Source organism: Thamnophis sirtalis, unplaced genomic scaffold, assembly GCF_051295495.1.
Source record: "Thamnophis sirtalis isolate CommonGarterSnake01/CBP01778 unplaced genomic scaffold, rThaSir2_p1.2 scaffold_7, whole genome shotgun sequence".
NCBI lineage: Eukaryota > Metazoa > Chordata > Lepidosauria > Squamata > Natricidae > Thamnophis > Thamnophis sirtalis.
This window is the reverse complement of record NW_028261387.1, coordinates 63,754,010-63,775,167: the sequence shown is the minus strand read 5'-3', so window position 1 is coordinate 63,775,167 and position 21,158 is coordinate 63,754,010. Positions and strand designations below refer to the sequence as shown.

At 38.6% G+C, this 21,158-nt stretch overlaps 1 protein-coding gene across 5 annotated transcripts in view; it reads right to left on the bottom strand.

Moving 5' to 3' along the window:
* PHF20 (PHD finger protein 20) overlaps nt 1-21,158 on the bottom strand; it is a 43,174-nt gene that overhangs the window by 20,960 nt on the left and 1,056 nt on the right. For 3 of the 5 annotated variants that reach the window (XM_087720283.1, XM_014053405.2, XM_087720286.1), the window contains exons 2-8: nt 15,980-16,082; nt 13,843-13,953; nt 7,673-7,844; nt 6,038-6,122; nt 3,706-3,785; nt 2,503-2,887; nt 914-1,021 (exon numbers count right to left, since the gene is read on the bottom strand). In XM_087720283.1, the coding sequence (XP_087576409.1) occupies nt 914-1,021; nt 2,503-2,887; nt 3,706-3,785; nt 6,038-6,122; nt 7,673-7,844; nt 13,843-13,953; nt 15,980-16,077 (1,039 nt within the window). In that variant the 5' untranslated portion in view covers nt 16,078-16,082. The remainder of the gene's footprint in view (nt 1-913; nt 1,022-2,502; nt 2,888-3,705; nt 3,786-6,037; nt 6,123-7,672; nt 7,845-13,842; nt 13,954-15,979; nt 16,083-21,158) is intronic. The other 2 variants (XM_087720284.1, XM_087720285.1) reach the window with 2 other exon arrangements.

The following is a 21,158-nucleotide window of genomic DNA, read 5'->3' as shown; positions in this document are numbered from 1 at the left end:
TCACTTGATGCTCGCCCTACCCATTCGAGCCCTAGTCTTTGCCAGTCTCCAGCTATGCACCTCGCCAGTCGCCTCCATGCCTTGCCCGCTCTGCTCACCAAAGTTAAGTAAGCATGCCGCCCGCTTATCCTGGGTCAGGGCCCCAGAGATGCACCATTCCCTGAGGCCACAGATCTGCTGCCCTCTTGGGGCCCAGTGCTTGGGTGTAAAAGAACCCGCTCAGCCACCTCTTTGAGAGCTGGCAGCCTGACTGGTGCTGCCGCCGCCGCTCCCACCGACCAGGAAGACAAAGGGAGCAGGCGGCAGCTGAGGGCTCAGTCTGGCACGAGTTGTGAGCCTGGACTGGAGAGGCAGCACCCCTCCTCACCTCTGATGACTGGCATGCTGAGCCAGGTTGCCAGGCCGACTGCCCCCCTCTTCCCCAAAGTGTCAATAACTTCCAAACATTTTCACCATCGGTTTGGTGGGTGTGACTTGCTGGGGGTGGTGGTCATGTGATTGCATGTGATGTCAAGTTGGCCATGCCCACTCAGTCACATTCCCACCTAGCCATGCCCACTGAACCGGTGGCAAAAAATTTTGAAACCCACCATTGAGCCGGTGTCTATATAGACATCTTTGTACAAATTACTCATAACTACCTGGATGTGATTTCCCATTGTTCTGTGTTTTTTTGTGTATGTGATGTTCCAAACTACTCTTCAGTCTTAGTTATTTCTTGGCAGTTTCATATCTACCCTGTTTAAGGTAGTGAACCAAAGTTGGATAATATTGACACCTACCGTGACATTTATGTATACATCCTTATTTAAAAATAGTGTCCCACTAAATTCCTACATTTGAAATCTGGTTATACTATACTTGTTTTTTCGAACATTTTCTATTCTATTTAAACAAACAGAGCTTGACTCACACATATTCTTCTGGAGCCGGGGACGTTTTGAAGGGACCTCTCCTCCTTTAGGAATTTTTCGTCTTCTCAGTTCTAAAGTTATTGGCTGCAGTGTTTGAGAACCTTGTTCTAAATATATAAATAGAATAAATGTATATATATCAGCTTAGCTGATAAAGGAGGAGAGCCTGTGGCTTAGTGGCTAATATAACTGCCTAATATGTAATACAGGTTCGATTCCCAGTAAGGGTATGGCTAGCTGATGAGAGCTAAATAGCTTGAAATAGATCTATACTAGTCTCCCTTTATTTATTTATCAGCACAAATGCAACATGTGTGTGTGTGTGTGTGTGTGTGTGTGTGTTGTGGCCCAGCAGGAGCCGTTGGAGCTGCAAACAGACTCCGATAGCGAGGGACCCTATGAGTGGGCACTGGAAGATCTGGAGGACCCTGGACAAGGTTCAGACTCCGAGCAAGGACCAGAGAGGCTGGTTGGCCACCAGGAGGCGCCTGAGGCATGGAGCAGTGGTGAAAGCCAAAGGGCGTTGATCCCTGACGTCAGGTCCTGGAGCAGTGGGGAGAAGCTAAGGGAGTTGGTTCCGGACGCCAGGCAAACACGGGCAGATAAGCGCCGACAGCAACTACGGAGATATAGAAGATAATTGGGGCCAGGTGGTTGTGATTAGGCTCTTCCCAAGAGAGTATATAAGAAGAGACTTTGGGAGGAGGCTGTTTGCAGGACACAACTATTATACTAAACCTGGAGAAGCTCTGGTGTGTATTTCTTATCTGTGGAAGTCTGGATTGCTGCCAAAGTCATGTCGGTGTGTTAATTTACTGTGAATAAATTGTCTAGCAGTAATCTTATGTCGGTGTGACTCACCGTATGGAGGGGGGGGGTCAGAACATACACGCGCACACACACACACACACACACACACACACACACACGAGTTCATTCTTGTAGGAGAAAGTAATTTTGTATAAGGCATTTGCAGGATTTAGAATTTGAATCCTGTCGTTCTTTTAGTTTAAATTATTCATTATATTCTATAATGATAAGTCAAAAGGAAATCTCCATGTCATCACTGTCTTCAGTTTTCTAAAAACTATGCAATACTTTTTAAAAAACAAGCTTGCTATTATGTTGCCAATTCTACCCAACAAGCCCTACCCAAACACATTATGTGGGATTTAAACAAATGGCATAATCATAGATAGAACTCCGTTTATAACACTTTAAACATTTCTAACACATAAACAGACAGCTTCTATAATGTTTATTTGCAAATATGGAGCACTGAGTATTAGTTTTAGACTAACTAAAGTACTATGAGCTTCATTCCTAGAAATAGGTAGGTTCAAGGATAACAAAATTAGAAGCCTAGAATCAAATGAAAATGTTATTCCATTTCAATAAAACCTAATGCATGCCAGTGTGCATAGGGAATATGAACATTTCCATATATTTAACAACTTTCTAGCATATTAAAAATATAGTCATTTTTTAAAAGAGCACCTGGGGCCAAATTTAACAGTTTGGAGAAGTTTCACATGATCTTGGGGCCTTAGGTTGTATACCTTTGTCCCAACACTTAGTTTTGACTGACCTGCTGGAGGTACCACAGGTGGTCTACCACGCCGTCGCTTAGTTTCTTTGATGTTTTCTGATGGGACCTTCACATTATCATTTTCTGGTTTTTTTTCAATCTGTGTATCTATTGAGAATTCTCTATCATTTTCAGATATATTCTCCTTGTCTTCTTTCCCATCTTTAGATAGTGCTTTTTCAGAAACTTTATTTTTCTCTGAAGAACAAATTAGTTTTCCTTCTTTATCGGTTTTAGTTCTTCGTTCAATCTTTAATGGCTTTTCATCCTTGTCTTTCTTATTATTTTCAGATGTTTTCCTTTGCTCTTTAAATTTCTCCCATCTTTCAGGAGATGAAGGAATTTCATTACATCTCTCCTTAGGTTTTGAATTATTCACAATAGACTAAAAACAAAGAAGTGGGTGATTTACTTTTATTACAAATTAATTTATTAATTTATTTACAGGATGGGAGAGGGAGATCAGATATACTATTAAACTAAGGAAAAAGCTAGAAAAACAAACATATATATAAATGAGATTTAGACATGGTATTTAATCACATGGCTTCATTTATTTTAACATACTAGAGTAATAAATGAAATCACTGTGCCTTATAAATAGTGCATGATTAGTGATGTGTGACTTAGTACATTGTAACAAACTGATTCAAACAATCACAGCTTCATATGTTACTGTGTTTCCCTGAAAATAAGACAGGGTCTTATTTTCTTTTGACTCCCGAAATAAACACTTGGCCTTATTTTCAGAGAGCTATTGATATTTTTGAGGTGCAAGAGGCAGGGAGCATGGTCACCTCATGGCTGCTGCTGCTGTTGCAATATTTTCGGGGAGGGCTTATTTTAGCGTGTGCGCTCAAAAATTTAATTGGGCTTATTATCCGGGGAGGTCTTATTTTCGGGGAAACGGAGTATTAAAAACAGATTTATTTCAAGGCATTTTTTTTTATTTTAAAAAGGCATTTCCCCCTCATATGGACATGCTGAACCGATTAAATTGAAGCACAAAAAATCTCTTTCCTATTATGTAAGTAGAGAATTAATGCATAAACCTAGATTTGCTAGATATGGATTTTATATTCACAATGATATTTCATGACATGCAAATGTGGCCCATACCTTAAACTGCAAATCAACTTTGATTTGATCAAATTGACCAATGAGATCAATTTGACATACATTAAATTTCAAAATGTTTCCTACCTGATCTTTGGAAAAAGGTTTGACATGTATATTTTTGACTGTCTGAATCACACCATCATAAAATTTCACAGTATAAGTTCCTGAAATTTAAAAGAAAAAAAAATTAGTGTGACAGCCTACGTTTAGTCATGGCTTCCCACTGGTTGTTCTCATGTACATTTAAAAACACGAACAAACAAACAATTTGAACTGATGTGCATATTAAGGACCTGTGAGTGTAACATATTTTCTCTTGGGGCATCTTCCCAAAAGGGAGAGTGAAAGAGGCACAGATGCTGGGCTGTCCTTAAGGGTAATCTAAAACTATGAGAGGAACTCAAGGAAGAACTGTGAGAATGGAGGTAATGGCTGGGAACTAAAATGGACTTAAGCAGTTCTGGTTGATGAAGATCTATGGTTTTAATAAAGAATAAGGTAGAGTGGCAAACTGACTTGGTTTGAGCTGAAGGCCTGTTAAGTGTGGCCTCAAGTCCACAAAGCAGAAGAGTGAATCCCTAGACTGCCAAAGACAGAAGAAGAGGAAGCAGCTCAGGACCTATCTAGCAAATGCAAATGTCACTGATGGTGGTCAAATATAAGTGGAAAATCAATAGTTTTATCAGGAAAAACATTACATAATAATGTTCAGGAAAGAAAGTGGGGGAAAGCATTCATTCTGCAGTTTAGATGGCTGTGATCTCTTGAAACAGAAAGAGAAGCTTGGCACCTCCAGCTATAAATATCATGCCTGTTCTCATAAGGAATGTGGTTAGCAAATTAAAAGCAAATATTGAATAAACACTTGCTTTGTTGTGGTTATTTAGTAAATATGAAAAATTCTGCAATTTTGCACTTAGTTTCTTTCAAAAGTACAATCATTTTAATGCAGAAAAAAAATCTATATTATATTTTAAAATCTTTTTCTATGCACCTTATAGTTTTCACAAGTAATGCTTGTAATGAAGCATAATGATAACAATGAAGCCATATGCAACAATGTAATCAAGGAAATGTCATTATTACAGGTAAACCTCGTCTTATGACTATAATTGAGCCCAAAATTTCCATTGTTAAACAAGGCAGTTATTAAGTCAGTTTTGTTTAATTTTACTATCTTTTTTGCCAGTTGCGATGGCTCAGTAGTTAAGACACTGGGCTTGGCAGCTGGCAAGCCAGTGGTCCATGTTCAAGACCCAAGCATTGAGCAATGGAGTGAGCTCCTGTCTTTACCCTACCTCCTATGAACTTAGCTGTTTGAAAGTATGCAAATGCAAGTGGATAAATAGGCACCACTTCATAACAGCACTCCATGACATCATGCTGGCCACATGACCATGGGATTGTCTTCCGACAGGGCTAGCTCAGTGGTCCTTGAAATGGAGATGAGCACCGCCCCTATAGTTAGCAACTACTAGAAGAGTAAAATCCACAGGGAGTCCTTTCTTTATTCTTTGTCACAGTTGCACATCACTGTAGTTGTTAAATAAATCATATGGTCATTATGTGAATGTAGCTTCTGTCACTGACTTTACTTGTTGGAAGCTATCTGGGAAGGTACAAATGGGGATCACATGATCCAGGGACAGTGCAACTATTATAAATGTCAGCTATCAAATGCCTAAATGTTGATCATGTGAGCCTGCAGAAGCTGCAACAGTTGTGTGAAAAACAGTCATAAGTCACTTTTTTCAGTGCCATTGTAACTTTGAATGATCATTAAATGAAAGATTGTAAGTCAAGGACTACTTATATTACATCTTTGTGCCAAATCACTAACACAACCATGTAAACTATTGGATTTGCACAATTATCACATATACTTCTCCACCTGCCTTTCTTTTTGCCACTCCCATTGATGCCTATGATTTTCAGCTCTGATTAAGACAAGACAACTTCTAAAGAGCTGAAGGTGATATCCAAAAATGATCCACCCCTGGGTCAGAGGTTTTTTTAGACTCTATGCCAGTAATTTAAGAAGTTAATCTTCCTAAAATCCTCATTGAGATAAATGATATATATCTTGAAGAAACAATACTACACCTAAAATTTACGTTCATAAAAATCAGGAACAGTATGAAGAATGGTACTGTTTTTTGTTATACTCCTGAATGCTATAATGGAGAATACTTCCAGATATTGCTTCAACAACCCTCTAAAAGAATGCAAATTACTGGTTGTCTGCAAGGAATATAAATCCTTCCATTCCCTACTATCCTGTCAGAGCTGAAGAAGCTTCTTGGATGAGAAGCGAACCAGTTGCCTCCTGAAAAAGCACCTTTGGGACAACCATGACCTGGATGACTGAGAATCTCTATAGAGTTCCAGATATTAAAAGTTACAAATGATGCCTTACCATCCTTGTTAACAGAGGTAACCTTTGCTGGATAAAAACGACAATCAGACCAGCAAGCTAACACCTGATCATTTATGTGAAATTCCTAGAAAAACAGGAAGCATTTATCATTCTAAATTGTATAAAATAAATATGCTACTGCATTGTAATTTTAAAATAATAGTCTATTGTTACAAACTAATATTTTCAATAGCAGATATCATTAATTACTTTCTACTGAATTATAAACATGTTATGCAGCTTATTAAGAAATTCATTATCATAATAGCATCTCATAACAAAGATTGTGCTTGATATAATTAAAATAATCAAAATTAACAAACTGCTATGAAATGGCACAAATATTTGAAAACTGAATATTGCTAATCTCTTTTGAGTTAACCAGAGGCTAACCTAAATGAAATTCATCAGAGTAACTATCTATATGGTTTTACGAGAAATTGACTTTCAGCAGCAAAATGTTCTTTGATGGTGGAAGCCCTAAATGAAAGTCAATACATGTTATTCATCAGCTTTTCATTAGAAACTAGCCTTATTAATAGAAAGTGAGTTATCATTCTTTTGTTATACTATTTATAGTTATAATTAAGCAAAATAAATCTGTATTTATGTTTAACAACTTTTCATGTTTTCCTGGTTTATTTTTCTTTGCAGGTAGTCCTCGACTTATAACCATTTGTTCAGCGACTGTTCAGTTAGAAATGTGCTGAACAAAGGGACTTATGACAGGTCTCCAAAGTTATGCAGCTGCAACATTCCCGTACTCACATGATTGCAATCTGGGAACTCATTTGCACTTAAGACTGTTTGCTAAGCCTCCAGCAATCACGCTATTGTCATTTGAAATTTTCCCTGATGACTTCCCCAAACTGTCAAAGGGAAAGCAGGCAGAGAAGGTTGCAAGTGGATGTGATAAGTCTTCCACACTGAGGAAGTCTTTCTGAGCTCATGCCAGTCATTTGTGCAACCCCTCCCACTGCAGCAGTTCTCACACACATCTGTGCAATCTCCCTAACCAGCACCTTTCGCACACCCATCTACCCTCCCCAACTCATGTAGCACTTCTCACGCATCCTCCCTGACCCACATAGCACCCCCTCACCTCTTTCCCAATGCACCCCCACAAGCCATTCCCAACCTACACCTCACCCCTCTTTAACCCAAATGGTCCCCTACTTGATCCATGCTGCAACCTCGTGCATGACGCCTCTCGTACATCTCCTCACATTTTCCCCTCGTCACCCCTTAAATCCCATCTCTCACAGCAGCAGTCACTTACCTGCCTGCTGGTCTGAGACTTGCAACTTCCTGCTGGCTTCTCCATTTGTTTTGATCGTGGGAAGCTGGTAGGAAGCTGCCTCACCCAACAACTGCAACAAATTCAGTTAACAACAGTAACTAGCAATGCGGAATTACCAATACTAAGTGATGCAGCCACATTTTAGACCATATTGCTTGGCAACAAAAATTCTGATTCCACTGTCACTATAAGCCGAGGACTATCTGTAGATTTTTATCTTATACCTTCAATAAAAAAAAGAAAAACTTAGCAATTGTGTTAAGTTCCTCTAATTTCTAAATTATATAATTTATGTGGATATGTAATTCTGTTACTAGACCAGTGTTTTTACTTACTGAAGATCCTTCTTCCTCATGCAATCCTTCTTTCCTTAATTGTATTTTTTCTAAAGGACGTAAATAAGGACTGTCCCAGCAAAACCATTCATCATAGCGGTGATTCCAACGTTTAAAATGGATAAGCACCTTTCCTTCTTCATAATCAATTTCTTCAATGTGAGCTGGATACCTATATAAACAAAGTTGATGTAGTTTTTGCTGAATATATTTGAGTAAAACTGAAAGTATACTTTCAACAGTATATCCTTACACATTTATTTATTTAATCATTTTTATATGACAGCTCATCTCACATACATGTGTTGGCTTCAATACAAAAGTCCTCTTGGTTAGGACTCACCAAGTGAAGCTCTCTAGTCAATGGGGCCTGCAATATCTTATTAACTCTAAGAGGTTTATCAATCTGTGAATTTTTTTATCTTATTCATGACAATTTCTTCACATTATTCTGAAATAATAACTTTTTCATTTTCCAGTTCAAATCCTAGCAGGGGTGGCAAAACATATAAAGTACAAATACTGAGGCAACAGTGATTGTTATTCATGCTTTTGCTCAACAGTCCTTGAATGTTTTACAATTAACCTTTTCATAAATATCGTCAGGTTTGCAGCAGTTAAAAAGCATATAAACCCCAAGAAGTCTGGACAATCTTTGGATGGCCAAGAAATAATTCAGCCATTTGGCAGTCTGTCCGCTCTTATGACTAATCACACCGGGGGACTGTAACTGTCCCCACCCATCTCTCTTTCTCCCATCTCAGGTGCCCATCTGGACTGTACAAAGCCTCGGAATCTTGGAAACCTAGATCTAGTCCCCATCCCACCATGCTTGGGAAGCCCAGACTGGCCACTACATGGTCCATCAGTGCAAGGAGGTCTGCTGCAGGCAGAAGACCCAGACTGACTACTACAATGCCCATCGGCTGTGGAAATAAGCCATGGTCTGGGAGGCAAAGGCTGATTCTACACAATGGAAAGCTGGTACCATTCTTGCAATCATTTGGGAAGCTCCTTCTCTAAACTGCACAATTTGGAAAAGGAGCCCTCTGAACAACTGCAGTGGCACCCAGTTACAGAATGGTACAAGGCAGCCTTTGTAGGAAGTTTGTGCCTCACATTGTTTGGGAGCAACTATAAACAACTGCAGAAAATGCAAAGTTAAACGAAGCTGCTGGCCCCTGTAGCCAGTTTGGCAGATTTCCATATGCCATTGGGCCATGTAGTATCCAGCCCAGGTCTCCTGGCAGCTACCTGCAGTGGTAGCCAATGGGGTCTCCTGGCCTGTAACAGCTTTCAATGTGCCAATGGGCACTGTAGCCTGTGGACCTCCCATACCCCGAGCTACCTATGCTCCACTTAACGTACCACACAATCTTTAATGCGACTAGAACAGCCACAATTGCAGTGTTTGAGTAAGCGATCATCTCGCTTAACAACTACTTTGCTTGTCACATATGATTCCGGGCTCAAATGTGTCAATAGTCAAGTACTACCTCTATTTCTTTTCTTGCAAACTATTTTGCTTTAATTATAAAGTATTCAATTTATATCTGAGAGAGAAAAAGTCCAGAATCTGGTAAGCTGATACTTGTAAAAGCCTACCCTTTTAAAAGAAATCCAATCAAATAATTGCTGAATAGAATTGTGTCTAGAAAGGCACAATGCTGGAAATGATTGGGTTATGTCAATTACAGTTTGCCTAACATACATTGAAATTTTCCTTCTAATAATTCATATTTACTTGCACATGGGTGGGAAGAAGAAATGTCCAGGCCCGCGGGAGTCGCGATAACCCATTGTAAAAGTCTTCTTCCGAAGGAAGCCTCCGCAGAAGCAAAGGCATCCAGTCTGTAGTCAGGAAAGGAGATGGTGACGACCTTGTCGCAGCCCTGCATATCTCCTCGATGGGTGCTTCCGTGGCCCACGCGGCCGAAGTCGCGGCACTCCTCGTTGAGTGTGCTGTAAAGTGAGGAGGAACCGGTCTAGCCTGTTGCTCGTAGGCCAGCTTGATACATGCCCATATCAAGCGTCCTATGGTAGAAGATGAGACTTTCCTGCCCATGGAAATGGGCTGAAAAGACACAAAGAATGATTCCGACCTGCGAAAAGCAGTTCTTTTCTTATATATGCGCGCAGCACGGCGAACATCAAGTTTATGCCACACGTGCTCCCTTGGATGTCTGGGTCACGGACAAAAATCAGGAAGAATCACCTCTTGTGACCTGTGGAAGATAGTGTTGACTTTCGGCACAAAAGCAGGGTCCAGTCTAAGAATGACCCTGTCCGGATGCACAATGCAAAGGTCCTCTCTGACTGAAAGAGTGGCCAGCTCGGAAATCCTGTGGGCCGAGGTGAGAGTTATAAGAAAGGCCATCTTGAGAGACAGGTGACTCAAACCGACGGATCGAAGAGGTTCTAACAGAGCTGCGGTCTTAGTCTGTAGGACGACGGACAAATCCCAGGTTGGGTATCAGTGAATTGTAGGAAGGCTGAAATTGGTAGCCCCCTTGAGGAAGCTACGAACCTGAGGATATCTACTAAGGGACAGATGTGAGTCCGTGGACAGAGTGGTGGCCAAGGCTACCATCTGCTGACAGAGCATGTTGGGCGCAAGGCCTTTGTCCCAACCCTCTGGAAGAAAATCCAGAAGTTATGGAATGGTTGCAGAAGTGGAGATAACGTGATGAGACTGGCACCAAGTTGAGAAAGCAGATCAAGTCGTCTCGTAAATTCTGACAGTGGAGGGCTGCCTGGATGGTACAGATAACCTTGTCAGAAAATCTGCAAACCTCAGGAGGCCCCCTCAAGTGTCAAATGGCTAGCTGCAGCCACTGAGGGTCCAGATGTTGAATGGCCCCTTGGCTGAGGGAGATCTACTCCTGAGGTATGCGCCAGTGCTTGGTCACCGACAGGCTGACAAGGTCGGTGAACCAGGACCTTCTCGGCTAGTATGGTGTTACGAGCAATACTTCCGCTTCCTCCGCCAGAATTTTCCTGATCACCAGTGATATCAAGGGAAGAGGCGGAAACACATACAAGAGGCCGGGAGGCCAGCAACTTCGTAGGTTCGTAGGGTGTCTGTCCCTTCCGCGCCGGGGCACTGAAACCTGGCAAAGAATCGGGGAAGATGCGTGTTGGCCGGGATGGGCTGAACCTCTGCGACAGCTGATGGAACGATGGATGGAGTTGCCATTCCGAGTTGTTGATGGTAGTCCTGCTCAGCCAGTCCGTGGCCACGTTGTCCTCCCCCAAGATGTGGTCCACCCGCAGCGATGCCAGGTGACGCTCTGCTTCCACTTCTGCCATCAGGGCCTGAGATTGAGTGCCGCCTTGGTGATTTATATATGCCTTTGTGGCAATGTTGTCGGTCAGTATTAGGACATCACGGCCCTTGATGTGATGGTGAAAATGACGCAGGGCAAGCTCCGCCTGCGACCATCTGCCCTGAATTACGTGAGTCTGGAGATGAGTGCCCCAACCGTATAGGCTGGCATCCGTTGTTATGACCAGGCGCTTCAGTTCTTTGAAGAAGGCTCCCTGTAGCAGGGCCTCCGGCTGCCACCACCTGAGTCACTGAACCATCCTTGGGGAAAGGTGCACCACTCTTCTGGAGTTGCTGGCCTTTCGTCTCTGGATTGGTAAGAGGAACCATTGGACCTCTCACGCATGCAGATGCACCCAAGGAACCACTGAAATGCACGAGATTAGATTTCCGAGCAACTGGAGAGACAAGATCCTCCGGGATTGGGCGGCCTATAAATCCATTAAATACAAATAAATACAAATACGATGGATACTGACTGGGCCGCTTGGATGCGTCTCACCAGAGATCTGATGCTGTCCACCCGCTCCCATGTAAGAAAGACTTTGCAGCTCCTGGAGTTGATCACCGCGCCAAGCTGCTGAATTCTGGATGTTGGACTCAGATGGCTCTTGTCGAGATTGACTGAGAACCAATGGCATTGGAGAACACAGATGGTGATGTCGAGATCTCTTTGGGCTTGCGCCTCTGGACGAAGAGTGAATGAGAATGTTGCCAGGTAGCATTTGAGTCTTACTGGGAAAGATCGGAGATGTGCTGCGATGGAGGCCAGAAGCTTGGTAAATGTCTTTGGGGCTGACGAGAGGCTGAAGGGGAGGGCCCTGAATTGATAGTGCTGGTTGGCAAACTGGAACCTCAGGAACTTGCGGTGCGCTGGATGAATAGGAACATGCAGGTAGGCCTCCTTCAAGTCAATGGAAGTTAGGAGGCCCCCCTGCCTGATGCAACCCAGTATGGTCTGAAGTGACTGCATCTTGAATCGCTTGTATGCTAGATGGATATCGAGTTTCTTGAGGTCCAGTATTGCCATTACTCCCCCTGAAGACTTTGGGACCAGGAAGAGGATCGAGTATAATCCCCTGCACTCTTGACCCCTGGGGACTTTCTCGATGGCTGCTATCTCCAACAAATGTCCTATCTCTACCCGCATCAGCTGGCGCTTGTGGCCAGACTTGGGAATGGGACAACGGACAAAGGTCCTTGGGGGAAATGAGAGGAATTCCAGGGTCAAGCCGTGACAGACTGTATTCAGAATCCAAGTGTCCGTCATTGTCTCCTCCCATTGAGCGGCATACAGTTGGAGACGACCAGCTATGGGAGGGGACCGGTGACGGTCACTTCAACTTCTGAAAGGAACGGTTGGAATGCCCCCCTCGGAAGGGCCTGCGGTTGCCCTGCTGCCTGTTCTTGTTCCTGTAAGATGACCTGTTTTGGGGGCGATCTGCTGCTCAAGAACTGGAACGCCCCAAAAAGCGTCCTTTTAGGGCGACTGAGTTTTTTAAACTGAGCCTCTGAGGAGACCAAGAGGTGTGGCTACAAACTTTGAACTCAGTCCTTGGGCAGCAAGCTGAAGTTAACCCATGCTTGGATATCCAAGCAGCGCCTAGGAGAATGCCAGGTGAGTGCATGTATGCAGTTCTCCTCACGCGAGTGCTTCCACTCGCGCGAGCAGCAGCACATACTGGGCACTCACAGAACCATCCTCTCCCTCCCTGCTGGGTCGCCAAGCCTGAAAGGATGGGGACCATTAGTCTAAGGGAAAGTTAATAATCACAACTTTTTATATGTGCACAACCTGTGACATGCAGCCCTTCAATCCTTAACTAAACCATATTAAATCCTGTTCAAATATTAATATAATTTTAATATAACAAAAATGTAATTATTAAATATATGAAAAGGAATATAATTCTATTTAATTAATTCATATTTAATTCAAAATGCTTATTTTTTAACTTTCGTTCAGTCCATTTTAGAGTATGGTTTCCAACATGCTATTCAAAAAGCAAATGTCACCTGAAAAAAAAGTTGCACTACCTTGCACTAAAATAATTTGGAACAAAGATGTGCACGTTTTCAGCAGTTGGGAACTATGCTTATACTTATCTGGTTGCAAACCAAAGCTGGAAAGATGATAGTATAACTAAAGAGTAATGTATTAAATATTATAGTTTATTATATCTATTTTTTATCTTCCAATGAAAACCAAAAAATCATTTCATAAGTTTAATGATATAGTAGCATCTTGGGAGGATTCTGAGAGCCAACCATTCATGATTAGTGTACTGTCAAAATCCTGGATTCTAATTAGTAATCCATTTTTAGTGCTTAAATCAATTTCTTTTTAGTTTAGATATCCTGAAATCCATGTTTTATTAAATCCCAAAAGCCTCTTAAACCAGGTGTGCCATGGAAGAGAAGGGAAGTAGTGAATATTGAAGCCCACTGCTCATTTTCACTAAACGGCATTGTTACATCTAAAGCAAAGCATTATTTTTTTTCTTTATATAATTTGTTATAAATACCAATATATATGTAGCTAGTTTTGTTCAGTACATTATATTAAAGCTTAGACAAATGTCACTATGATATTTTATTAGTTATTAAATTAACCTAATAATTTAAATGTTTTTCCACATACAACCAGCAAGTTCAGGAAAATTACTTCCTTAAATGTTATTGGAATAAAGTCAAACAAGCTAAATAAATAAATAAGTAAATAAATAAATAGCTAAATCACAAACGGATCGGCATTAGAACATTTGTTGGTTTGACTGCTTGTTTGCAACACAATATGACAGCATTACAAAAAAGTATCCAAGTTTGATCATGAAATAAGAAATACCAGTTTTTTAATCTGTCTCGAGCTTCCAACTGGGCTCCCACTTCAAAGTCGATACCTCTTCTGTTTGGTGGATGTTTTTTCATTTTGTTATAAGCCGTTGCTTTTATTCCCCTGAAAAATGCAATTAAACATCAATCACCAGAACTAGAATTATGTTCTTTTTGATAAATTGTCTAATTAAAATAATTCACAATCCATGTTCCAAGTAAAAACAATCTGTAGCTTTATGTTGAAAGCACATATTATGGTCTTCTCAAAGCGAAGATGGTATTTGTACAGTCTTCATCTCAAACATTATTAAAACTGAATTGTGACCGCCCATGTCAAACTTATTATACAAGAAGTTCCATCTCAAGAATTGTGTCTTCTATGTGTATGAATCAAGTTAAAATACAGACTGCTTAGAATTATATTATCTTGTCCTGGTTTAACAAAGGGAGAAAAGTTGCGATACATTATGTGATGCCACCATGATGATACGAGTTTGACACCCCTGTTCTATTATTTTTCTAAATGTTTTACCTCCGTATAGCTGCACGGACTAAGCATAATTAAATGGCACAGAAAAGAATATGGGCCACATGGAATAGCTATTATACGTAATAACTATTTCAAGTGACTTCCATTCAGTAGTTGCATACAATATTGCTATAATTTGCAATAATATATACCTGATATAGAGAACTATAATTTACAAAGTACAGCATAACTTCTCAATACTCTGTGATGTTCTAGGAGAAACTTAATACCCTAAAGCTTCTTACTGAGTTTTAAGGTGCTAGGAAGTATACATTACGTGTAACATTGGTATGTGTTTGCATTTAAAATCACAGTGATGATAAGTAAGATCTGCAGGACCAGGTTGGGAACAGATTGTTCTTAAGAGTATCTTTATGATCAACACTGACTTGATGTCATATAATCAATCAATAATCAATGTGCTTTTGCCACTATTTTCACAATTCTACTGTATTTAAGTCATCTAATGGTCAACAAACTATCTGAGCAACAGATTTCAATTTTCAATTTTGGTCAAACTTCTTCTAAATATTTAGGATATTCATATTGTTAATTTGGGGCATGATAAGGTTTACTAACTGTAACACTGCAACCCCACTCTGTTATATTTAATATAATGGAACTCACTTGTTTAAAAGTTTGCAAGTTTCTCTCAAGAAATATACAATTATCCCTACAGTTTCATCAGCTTTACAGTTCTTAGTTTTATGTACAACTCAAATTATAAAATAGCTTTAGAATGCTGTTTTAAATACTATAAACTAAGCTCCTGATCAGAATTTGATCATTTCTAATTTGAACTAATAAAACTACAAACTAAAACCACATCAGTACAAATTCTTTCATGAGAATATTATACAATAGCTTTAATTGACATAATTTTTGGTATATTGCACAGTACTGCTGGTTTTAATATAATCACAAATAAATTGCATGACTTGATTAAAACTTGTAGTTTTATAAAGAGCACAATATTTTTATTACTGCTACAGATCTGCAGCTAAAGTAAAAGCCTACAAGGATCTCCTGTATGAGCAGGAGGTTGGACTAGAAGATCTCCAAGGTCCCTTCCAACTCAGTTATTCTACATTCTATTCTGTATTCCCCAACTTGAAGATGTAGGACAGAGATTTTCTCTAAAACAATGTTTTATGCCCTTCTGAGATTCCATGAGAAAGCCAGAGGCCTTGTTATTATGTTTATTAGGTAAGCCTTTTATCATATAGACCAAAATGATCTCTTCTAGTACAGACAGTCTAATGAAAGCAGAGCAATGTAATTATCTCCTTTTCTGAGCACACTGCACATATTACTCTTCTTACTATTCTTTATAGATCTAGAAAACAGACTTACCTAGGGGATTAAAAGCTAAACTTCATCTTGAAGTAATCCTTGCTATCTTCTTAAGAAAATTGCCTTCTATTTCTAAACAATTGTACAAATAGAGCTTGGCTTCTATAAACTTTTCTTTTTCCAAATGGTTTTGTTTCCACTGAATGCTAAGCTACACCAAGGTTAAATTTAACATGCTGTTCAACCCAATCCAGGCTGAAATTAGTGTTATATTGCTTTATCTTAATCATAAACTGGTACCATGGCTTCCAGTAAGCTCACTTACCTCAGCCATGGCTCTGAGTGCCACTGCAGAAATAGCTGCCAGGGAGACAGTGTCACCTCACCAGAGGAGTGTAACAGACCATAGGCCCATATAAGCATTCAAACTGAATGGATGAAAAAACATGAGAGAGCATCTGTACAAACTGATATAAATAAAGGACAAGCAAATACATGGGACAGTGTTTACTGTAGATAGCATGTATGGAATATGCTATGCTGAAAATCTTAACTTTTTAAGTCTGTACTGCCAAGAGTTGCTTTTGGGGAGATGGGCAGCTATACAAATTTGATAAATAAAACTATTGTCCCTGATATTGCCACAAAAGTGATTTTTCTCAAATGAGTGAGAAGATAAATTAACAAGTACATTAAAAAGAGAATACAGAAATATTCAGGTCATATAGTTCTAATAATATGCATGCTATGAACAATTTACTGCTACATATTAGACCATCATTTAGCATAAACTCTTCTCTACCAAACATATCTCAAAAACTATTAACCACCACTGAATATATGCTGCAGTTATATAGCTAAAAAGCTGCTGTGAATATTCAATTTCTCACATAATCTTTGTTAAGCTTTCCAGGGCCTCCCCTCACCTCTGAGGTATCCCATGCTCCATATCTTAGTGTGCTGTCTCTCTGCAAAATCCTGCTTGGGTTTTGGTTCCCTCTTATCTCAACGGGCTGGCTGAAAGAGCTCCTGCCAAAGGATTTCAAGCCTGGAGCTGAAATCCTTCAACAGGGTGCTCTTTCAACCAGCCCCCATTGCTTGCAACCTTCCCTGTTGAATTTCTGGGGAAGCTGGCAGAGAAGACGGCAAACGGTTAACACATGATTGTGGGGTGCCTGGCAACCAGTTGTAAGTATAAACAGATTACCAAGCACCCAGATTGAGATCACAAGCTGGTGTAGGAGACATTTTATGGTTAGAAATGCTATAAAACATTTACAAGCCATAAATCACCCTTTCTGAGACCATTATTAAGGAAAATGTTCTTAAGTTAAGGACTACTTGTAGTCATTATGGGAATTTTTTAAAATTTAGACAAGCACTTATTGGTCAGCAAATGCCTTAATAATCTCTTGAAATTCATCCCACCAGACAATGAATGTTTCCAAATCAGCTTTCCATCTTCAAGAAAAAGATACACACACACACACACGTACGTACGTAGCTCTTCAATGCCTACTACTAGCATAGTAGAAATAGTACAACACGCCATACCATCAAGAACAATTATAAGCTCATCCAGTTCATCCCCTGCAATTCTGAATGGCAGTGGTCATTTGATTTGATTGGTTAATCTAAAATAGCAGCAGTGAGTGTCTGATACTTGATCTTTGCAACTGGATGACTTTTATACTGTACTAAAAACACATTTCCAGGAAAGAAACATCAATGGCTAAATCATGCCATGTCACCATGCAATCTTTCTACAATCACACTATTTTATTATTTGTAATAAAACATATACAGTTCCTGAGGAAGAAAAGTTTGTGAAATAAGTTTAATGTAGATCAATTCCAACCTATAATTGTTCAATTCAAATATAGAAATTAATTAGAAATATTATTGAAATGAAATATTTGGGGGGGTGTAGAATGTATATCCAAATTTACTTGCAGTTCTGATTCAGAAAACATATTTTTATATACTAAATGTGATCAAACAAATTCTGCCCTTTAATTCTTTTTAATAATTGTCTCAATTTGGTGAGTCTTGAAGTTCTAAAAAATGTTTATTTCTAAGAAGACAAGGCCAAGAAATGTTCAATTCTGCTGTAATGATACAAAATATGAAAGTTCAGTGCTTTTTAACCTTTTCCCAACCTTTTAGTATATTCTTCGTGAGCAACATTTATCAGTTACTTCACTATACTTATTGCTAAATATAGCAATAACTAACTATAAAAGGATATCTACAGTATTATAATAAGTATTTATTGTTCTAAAACAGCATGAATATTAAATGAATGTGGCGATAATTAATTTATGGTAAGGGAACGTTTAGGATTCCACATTTTTGGATGCCTGCTAGCACTATAGAGTAACTATGAAAACATATTTATATGCTATTATTTGTCTAGACCTTAAAACATCATTGTTTCAAATAAAGTACATATAAATCTCCATATTTTTGCTTACAGCGTGCAATTTGTTATAAATCCTCTTTACTGTCATGTGAAAATTTATAAAAGAAATTTGCATATAGGTAGTTTTGCTTAATAATCATTTGTTCAGTGACTGAATTTACGACAGAGTTGAATGAGTGACACTTACAACTGGTTGTATTCCTGCAGTCACAGGATCACAATCCAAATACACAGTAATTGGCTCACTACTATGACACTGTAGTGTTTTGTGGTCATGTAATCATAATTTGTGGCCTTCACTGCCATCTTCAGGGCAAGTGGATTCAGTTAACAATGGCAACCAAAAGTTGGGAACTGCCATAGCTAAATGGCACAGTCCCATGACATCACCATTTTGACAGTGTTGTTTAACAAAAGGAATTTGGGTCCCAATACCATGTTGAATGAGGATCACCTGTATTATGAAACCATGTAACAAGCAATGGAACTAGAAGCAGATTTAGAACAGTAATTATTTTAAATACAAGTCTTGTAGTGGTAAGACTAATTGGTTTAATGATGTGTAGATCATAATCAATACATTTATTCAGCTCATACCAATCCTTTGTCAGAACTGTTCCTAAATCTTTAAATCTACTTAAGGAACGGTATATTTTTTTCTTAATAAAAATCAACACATTATTCAATATTACATAAAACTCTTTAATGATGAATTATCTGTTCAGTTGTGTCAGTCTTGGCAATTTCATAATGCTAGGTTTCTCTACATCACGGGTATCAAGCTCACTGCATCACATTGATGTCATATGATGTATCATGACATTTTTTGTCTTCGCAGAATGGGGTGAGCGTGGTCTGCACGACACATCTGGCCCACAGGCTGCCAGTTTGACACCCCTGCTCTACATCTTCTGATCTTGCACTGTTTCTTTGAATTTACTATGCTCTGGCTGCTGTCAGCTTTGATGCTCTTCAGCTATTATGTTTTTGGGAGGTCTGGTTTCCTTTTATTGCTAACTCTTCCTAGCATAAATTGCTTTCTCCAGCGAATTTCCCAACATGACATGGTTAAAATAAGTGAGCCACAACTCTTTAAAGAATCCCACTGTGCATAAAATAAAATAAAAATCAATTCTGAGAGGACTGCTTGTGATCTGAATGTAATGAATTTCAGAAGAAATTTATGTATAAAATCATCCAATATTGATCTGGAAAATAATCCAAAACTGCATTTCCTACCACTAAAATTACATAAATTTTAACTCACAAGATTGGCTTGGTGGGATTATAAAATATTTAGAATCAGTTCTAATAAAAATACTCATTTTCCATTCCTTTTGGTCAAATGTTTTGAAGATATTGGTGAAATTACCCAAATGTTCATTGACACTGATAATGTTTCTTAAGGCACTTAAATTGTTACAACATAAGAAATATATTCAAATTCTTATCTCAACAAACTTGAATACTGAAGTTACTGAAGTGTATTTAAAAATTTTGGCAATCACTTTTAGTTGAAACATTTATAGGAAGGCTTGGGGAAAACCCTTCAATTACAGATTGGTTTATTTAAATTTGATTATTATTCTTTATCTTTGATAACAATGTTGTTTTAACTGTTTATTTCAGGTTGTACAAATATACTTGAGAAAAATATTGAGCAAGTAGGATGAAATGCAAAGATTTTAAACATATGTATTCATACATGTTTATTTATATGTTTTATTTTATCTTAGTTTTTAAATTCAATATTTAAAAAATGTTTGCCTTGCTTTTGTTTAATTTTTTAAAAGATAAAAAATATATACCTAAAAAGGCGATATTTTGAATGTGGTGTTTGGGCTTGATTTCTCAGATTTACCATAATCAAACCAAAAAATGTATTTTAAAAAATTAATATTTCCCTTACATTCCGTACTTAAGGATTTTAGTTCAGATAAGGATATGACAAACTAAATCCAAAAGTTCATGAGGTAAGACAAAAGCTAAAAAACTACACTTAAATTACATTTTTTATTTTTTTTATTTATATGGCTGCCCATCTCAAACGTATAATTCTGAAAAGTTAAGTTAAAAATACCATAAATCATGTAACAATAAAGACAACACCACACCAACATAAACTGCAGTCAAGATAAAAACAGAATAAGCAAAAGAACAAAAAAAGTCAGTGGTGTTTAATAATTTTGCCTTTCTTTTGTATTAAGAACTGGGAAGTAGGCAGGACTAGTTATCAAAACCATATGTAGCCTGTGCAGTTCCGGCTTGGACCAACAGAGGTCAGTCTGCAAACAATCATGACACATGTACACAGCACATCAGGAAGACAGCAGAAGGTTGTATGGCAAATTGCCACAATTATCATCTTAGCCAGGTAGGTTAAATAAAGCCACACTTTCGGGGAGAACTGTTTTTCTAAGTGGCATATGCCACAGTGAAATGTTATATTTTGGAATGAACCACCAGTACGTTTTCCAAAGTTTCATTACTGCTGAATTAGACAAAGTGATGAAGAAACATCATTATAAGAATTTATTATTTCAATAACATTTTTAAAAAGCAAAAACAAAATTTCTGAAAAAATACTGTATTAATATTCACTAGCCCCCAAAAGAAATTCCTTTAATTTAAAGTATTTCAGACTCCACTGTTGCCATACCATTACTCCATGTTTGAAATATGAAAGCTCTAGTTATAAAGAATCACCCTGAATAAAGACAGAAAACTAAACACAGTTCAACTATTTTGTTCTACCAACATCTCTAGGTAACTCCAGAAACTTGAAAAACGAATTATTCTGATCCCACTAAGAATGAATATGTTTAGTTCATTACTTAGTCAGACCAACTAAGCCCAATTCTACGAAAAATAAATCAAGCTATCGTGATTTCTAGATAAAAGCATAAAAAATAATTTATTCCAAGTTGTTCTCCCATAAAGGTAATTTTCTAATTAAAAAAATACAGAATAGCATGCAGACATTCGGTAAATTAAAAAAAAACAACCTTGCAATGTCTATGGTCGGTACAACCCTTCAGAGGACTGACCTCTTCAAACAATAAGAACCCCGAGGGTAAGTAAT